Raw genomic sequence first — 6000 nt, 5'->3', positions numbered from 1 at the left:
ATTTCATACTGCTGATGTGGTCTTTGCTGTTAGCCCTGTATTTCTGATGAGATGTAAAATAAAATGATTCCATTTAACTCATCTGTTCCTCCTTTTCCATGTCACTGAGAAACAGAGATGTGTTCACACCGTGCAGCACAAGAAATCAGGAAGCATCAACAATCCCTCGGTGGGCTGAGTAGGCAGAGCACGGGAAGTATCTGGCCACAGAGGATTGGGAAAGCCCCGCTTCTCCGCCTGCAACCCGAGGTAGGAGGACTGTCATCTGCTGAGCGTTCACCTTTGATAAAGAAGGAAAGAATAAGGCGTCGCGCTTTATAACGTTCTAAAAACGTACAAGACGCTCGCTTTGTAGACATGCTGGCTGCAAATCTGGCAGTGTCACTTTGGAATGGAAATGAGAGACACTTTAAAAAGGAGCACAACACATCATTTCCCAGCGGATGAAGATGTGGGTGTGCAAATCCAGTTGAGATAATGGAGATGCGTTAAACCTGATTCTGACAGTTTATGTGCCCCAGGATATTGGTTTTAAAAAGGGAAACTGAATTTTATCCTATCCTACTTCCCACGTCTATTGTTTTATCCTGAAATGTAACCGAATTACAGTAAGTGTGTTCGGGTAAAAGTTTGGAGTTATAAGGTACGAGAATAATTTGGATGTGCATAAACCAAGTGTTAACACCAAAACAGGCAATTATGATTAAAAACAGGAATAAGACAATCATAACACTAATAATAAAAGTTCCCACTTTATTTGAGCTGTGTTTAATGCTGTATATCAGAGCGCTGCCATTGTACTTTTGACTGAATTGCTTAGTAACTTTTATAATAGCTATTGTGGTTTATTATTACTATTCAATAAATAATATTTTATACAAATGATAGTAGTATTTAATTATAGTATTTATAAAACAGTGTGTTTGTTTGTGTTCGTGATGGTCATTTTAGTTAGTTAAGACTATAGTGATTTTAGTTAGTAAAGACTTTTATATTGAAAGAGACTGAAACAGGGTTGTAAACAAGCAAGTTATTTTTACTTTTAACAACGGTTTGCAAGACGCAGCTAACAATCACATGTCATCAGAAATCACTCTTAACAGACGGAAGATATTGCTTTCCTCAGCAGACATTCAGACCGATGTTTTATTGTGAATATGAGATCCTGAGTAAGCAGTAAGATATGAGAGACCGTGCTTTAATGAGAATAAGTTATAGCTGAAGGTGCAGCACAACACCAGCAGGGGTCACTCAGTCTTCATTACATAATAAACAGCTAATTATGCTGAAACACATATTATATATTGATTGTTTATGTTGCTTTGGGTTTTGCGCAGTGAATAAAACACAGCTGTTGACCAATCAGAATCAATGACTGGAACTAATACAGTGAAGCATTAAGCTTTCAATGGAGCAACTAAATGTTCCTTCGTCACTAGTTCTAAAATAACGTTCTCGAATCAATGTCGGAAAGAAGTAGTAAAAATTTTTTACGATTATTTATTTACACACTTGTGCCATCGAACTGTTTTATAAACTAAATATCACGAGTAGGCCTTCCCATGTGATATCACTATCGCATAGAGAGAGAGAGAGAGAGATCAATGTTAATACATACTAGTTAAAGACACTGTAAAAAGTGACAACTGCAATTGTTTACTTAAAAAATATATATTTTTATCTGATGAAACATATAAAAATTAGTTGGTACAAATTCACGTATATTTGTTCAGTAATGTAAAACTTTTATAAAAGCGGATGAATTAGATGTTATTGTTTTTAGGTGCACTTAATATAAAGCGAGCTCTAATCTCCTTCATACATATAATTCTCAGTCAGGCACAATGCAGCTCCTTCATAGCAGTGACAGTCAGTCATTTATTCTGTGCAATGGCTTGCAAACTACAGATCTGCATCTCTCCACTCGCCCATCGGCAAACCTGTCATCACGCGCCCGTCCGCTTGCGTGCAAACACACCCGAAGCTCTGCGTCCCAGGACGGGCTCCACTGTTGAGCATTTGTCCCCTGTGCATGAGTCTCTGGCTCCATCTGATGACCTTCTAACTGTCTTCAGCAGGCAGTGGGTTTGGATAATGAGGGGATTGATACAAGGGCTCTCTTCCTGTGGGCGATGTGGGGAGAAAAGGGAGCCAGCAGGGTGGAGGGAGCAGTGCTTGCCCCATGTGCCTCTGTTGAATTGTGGGAAAAAAGCTGGGAAGTGATTCCCCTACAGGCTGTATCAGATTTCCCCCGAGAGGATCATGCAGCTCAAATAATGTAAGCCCCTGGCAAACACAGAGAACCTTTTCACTCCTTTGTTTTTGTTTATGCTTATGCATGTGTGCAAAGAGGTGTCCACGGCCATTATCCTCTGAAACTATGGCATTAAGCGTATAGCTAACAAATACATACTTTGTTTCTTTCCACCGCGAATCAATGTTCCTTCTAGGGTGTGGAGAGTTTACGCAAGAGAAGAGATCAATGGTAAAAAAAGCCTTCTGTATTGAGGGTGTATGGCGAGGGTAGAGCGAAGCACGCCTGGCCTCCTCTCCTGAGTTGAGTGACTCCATTAGCTTGACATTCTCCTCAGTGCCCATAAACAGGAAATACGTGTGGCATTTATCGAACAGACACAGAGTCTATGACAGCTGATGGCCGTCCCAATGGACCAAAACCGGTAGAAGGTTCAATAGCTCATCATCAACTGCCCTTTGAGTAATTAGACAATTGGAAGGGGTCTGACATCAACCAATACTTACACTGGGGTCCCACAAGTGGCTTTCTGCAGCTGATTTCAGAAAGAAGGCTGCTGTAATGTCATGTTTTTCTTTAGCAAATAAAGGAGTCGAGCTGCTGAATTCATAACTCGACGCACTTGCGTAGAAGATGGCAATGATGTTTAAATGACTGCATTCAGCTCATTTCATTCAGAATAATAATAATCAAACAAATTCAAAAATGTGTCATAAGATTATGCAATGGATAAAAATTTCACAGCAATTTAATGCTACATCTACAAGCTAGAAGTTGCATCAAACATCAAATGCTGAATTACTGGAAACTGAACCCACGTGACCATGCTAACATTACCACTTCTCATAATTCTTTTAAGGTCTATTTTCTGTCTTCTGTTGTTTAATATCAGGGAGCAATGTACAGTAATATCTCTTTTAATTAGGGATTTATGCTCTCTAACTACCGGGCATATGGTATTTACTCTGCCATGGCCTTGCACATCAGATGAATATGCATATCCTGGGAGTGTGCAGCTTGTTACCCTGGAACAAATTCTACACAAGTTTAATCCCTGATCTATTATTTACCTCTTGACCAAACATGTGAGTGGGGCTTGTAGGCACTCAGCTTGATCAAAATGACTGCCTTGGGATTTAGGGGCTTCTATTGGTCCAAAGGAGAAGTCTGTCATTTGACTTTCCTCAGCCTTCACTCTGGAGAATCGAGCTCTGTGCGCGCTGAGAGGAAAAAAAGAAACAAGTCCATAATTAAACATTTATAAGCGCTATGTTCAGACAGTCTGGGGACACAAGTTTGGGAGATATATAGGAAATCAGTGTCCTCAAACATCTCTAAAGGAAAGTATCTTAGTGATGTGTGTGTGTGTGTGTGTTTTGTAGGGGGACTCTGCATTAAGTGAAATTAAAGGGGCTAAAAGAGGGCCTGATGAATGTAAAGCAAATATTAAGAACGAGGACAAAAATCAGATTCCAAATCATTGATTCACACAGAATTACAGATGATAGCTCTGTCCATGGGTCATAAAGTCATTGCTTTAGGACATGATTATACTGTTCAAGAAAACTGCTATGAAAGCCCAGTTATTATTAGTATTATTATTATTATTATTATTCAGTTTTTTTTCAGAGTCTGTAGAAATGTAAAAAAAACAAACAAAAAAAAAAACAAAAGAGACAGAAAGAAACCAGTGAAATGTTTTGAGTCTACAGGATTTTTTGAAGTTTGATAACATAGTTCTATTCATAACATGTTTTAAAGCTAAAGTCTCTCAGGGTTTACACCAACAATGCTAGCAGAAGAAAAAGAAAAAAAAAAAGAGAAAGAAAACTCCTTATAGCATATAGCTAATATACCAGTAAATATATGAACTTATAATACTCTACTCTTAAATGCAATTTATTACTGAACTTACTTAAAGATAATAAACACCTAAATATACTAGGAGACAATTACCCCAAATTACAAGATGATAATAGACTAAAATCAACTACACTAGAAGATAATGCACTAGCAAGTAGCCTACACTAGACTAAAATATATGAGCATGTTCGTTCGGATGTAATGCAGCAGTCAGAGAGAGCTGACTATGCAGAAGAAATAGCCGGGAGTGAGTAAGACAGTCAGTTTTCTCTTCCCGGACAGCCAGAGATTTACCCCCGCTGCTTCAAACCTCCCACCCACTTCTGTCCCGCTCCAGTCCCGGAGGAGAGTCCGACACGAGCGGATCTGGAGCAGCGGAACCCGCGCAGTTCTTCTGGATCCACCGACACCGCTTCTCTTTCAGCGGCGGGCTTCTGGCGCTTCACACGCGGGGGACGAGAGCCAGAACCACCGCGCTGCGCTTCTCAAAACCAGTCTGCTTCTCTTCTTAACGACCAATGACTGCCGGTGACGTTCTCCCTAATATCACTATCGGTTCAAAAGTGAGGGGACAGACATAAAGTTTTGAGTGAGTTTAGAGAGATTGGCGCACAGAAGAGCAGAGGAAGAGGAGCGCGTCCCCCACATGAGGGCGAGAGCCGACTGAACTTCATTCTGCCATTCACACAATATGAAGAAATGGTGAGTCTGAGCTATCGACACATGCACTCTTTACCATAAACCTCATTAATGACACGAGCAAACATTATCTGATGTATAGCGCGCGCCTCGATCCGAACTTCACGCGCACTTTAATAACCACAGAAACATATGCGTGAACAATAGACGAACTATTCTCTCTCCTAATGACTCAGTTTACTGAAGTTTATCCAAAGTGTTAGTTGGGCATTTTAATCAGAAAATCTACCGCCTTCAGCATATTCACAAACTAAAGTTAAAACACAGACAGCTTTACCTGGGGATTGCGCTCATCTCACTCGACTCGAGCTTTATTTCTCTCAAATAAACACTCTTCAGGAGTGCACAAGTCCCTTTTGAGTAAAAGCACATCAAAACATAAATATAGAAATAAATCAAAATGATAAGGGTCACGTGAAAATCGTTGACACTGTAAACACATTTAAAATCCATCCACATCATCTGTGCTTTAACTCAACTATAACAGACATGTATAGCATGCACTAATATAACTAATGAAAAATCCTAACGTTTAAATGATATCCTAAGTATTCTTTATAATAAGCAACATGCAATGAGTTATCATCAAATAAAATCAAATATATTCACCCAAATGTTTATGAATTATAAGATAAAATGAATCTGCCCTTAATTTCTTTCTTTAAAAAAATAAAAATAAAAAAGTGTTATGATATTTTTATAGGCAGCATTCATCATGGTTTATTTTGAATGTAGTCTTTCTACATTTCTCAGCTGAGCAGTATAATAAATGCAAACATTTAAAAAGATAATTTACAGATTCCTATGTAACCTGTTAGTAAAAAATATATATATATTGTTTTTAATGTTGTTTTTGTGTGTGTGTGTGTGTGTGTGTTATAGTGTATTGCTTTAATTTTGCTGAAAAGAGAAAGTGATTTATAAAGGCATTTCAGTCTCAGAGAACACAGAGACGAGAGGAGATATCTCTGAATATATACAATCAGAGGAAAAACATCTCCTGTTCCTTTACTTCAGGTTTTATGGGGTTTTTATAAGGTTTTTTTTTTTTTTTGGTCCTAATCTCAGCGGCTGTCTGTGACGGGGCACAGTTGTTCAAAAGTGCTGCGGTCAAGAATGACAATTTGCATTCCAAGAGTGTCATCTGATGACTTTTATCTGCACGGCTCTCCTGACTTGTCTGA

General features: G+C 38.8%; 1 protein-coding gene across 3 annotated transcripts in view; it reads left to right on the top strand.

Moving 5' to 3' along the window:
• Positions 1-4351: 4351 nt before the first annotated feature.
• The window catches only part of bnc2 (basonuclin 2), a 133405-nt gene continuing 131756 nt past the window's right edge, over positions 4352-6000 (top strand). For 2 of the 3 annotated variants that reach the window (XM_052547067.1, XM_052547268.1), the window contains exon 1: positions 4352-4819. In XM_052547067.1, coding sequence (XP_052403027.1) covers positions 4817-4819 — 3 coding nt within the window. In that variant the 5' untranslated portion in view covers positions 4352-4816. The remainder of the gene's footprint in view (positions 4820-6000) is intronic. The other variant, XM_052547217.1, reaches the window with a different exon arrangement.

This window comes from Carassius gibelio, chromosome A1 (genome assembly GCF_023724105.1).
Source record: "Carassius gibelio isolate Cgi1373 ecotype wild population from Czech Republic chromosome A1, carGib1.2-hapl.c, whole genome shotgun sequence".
NCBI lineage: Eukaryota > Metazoa > Chordata > Actinopteri > Cypriniformes > Cyprinidae > Carassius > Carassius gibelio.
The sequence above is the reverse complement of the archived record's forward strand: the minus strand, read 5'-3'. Positions and strand labels throughout refer to the sequence as shown.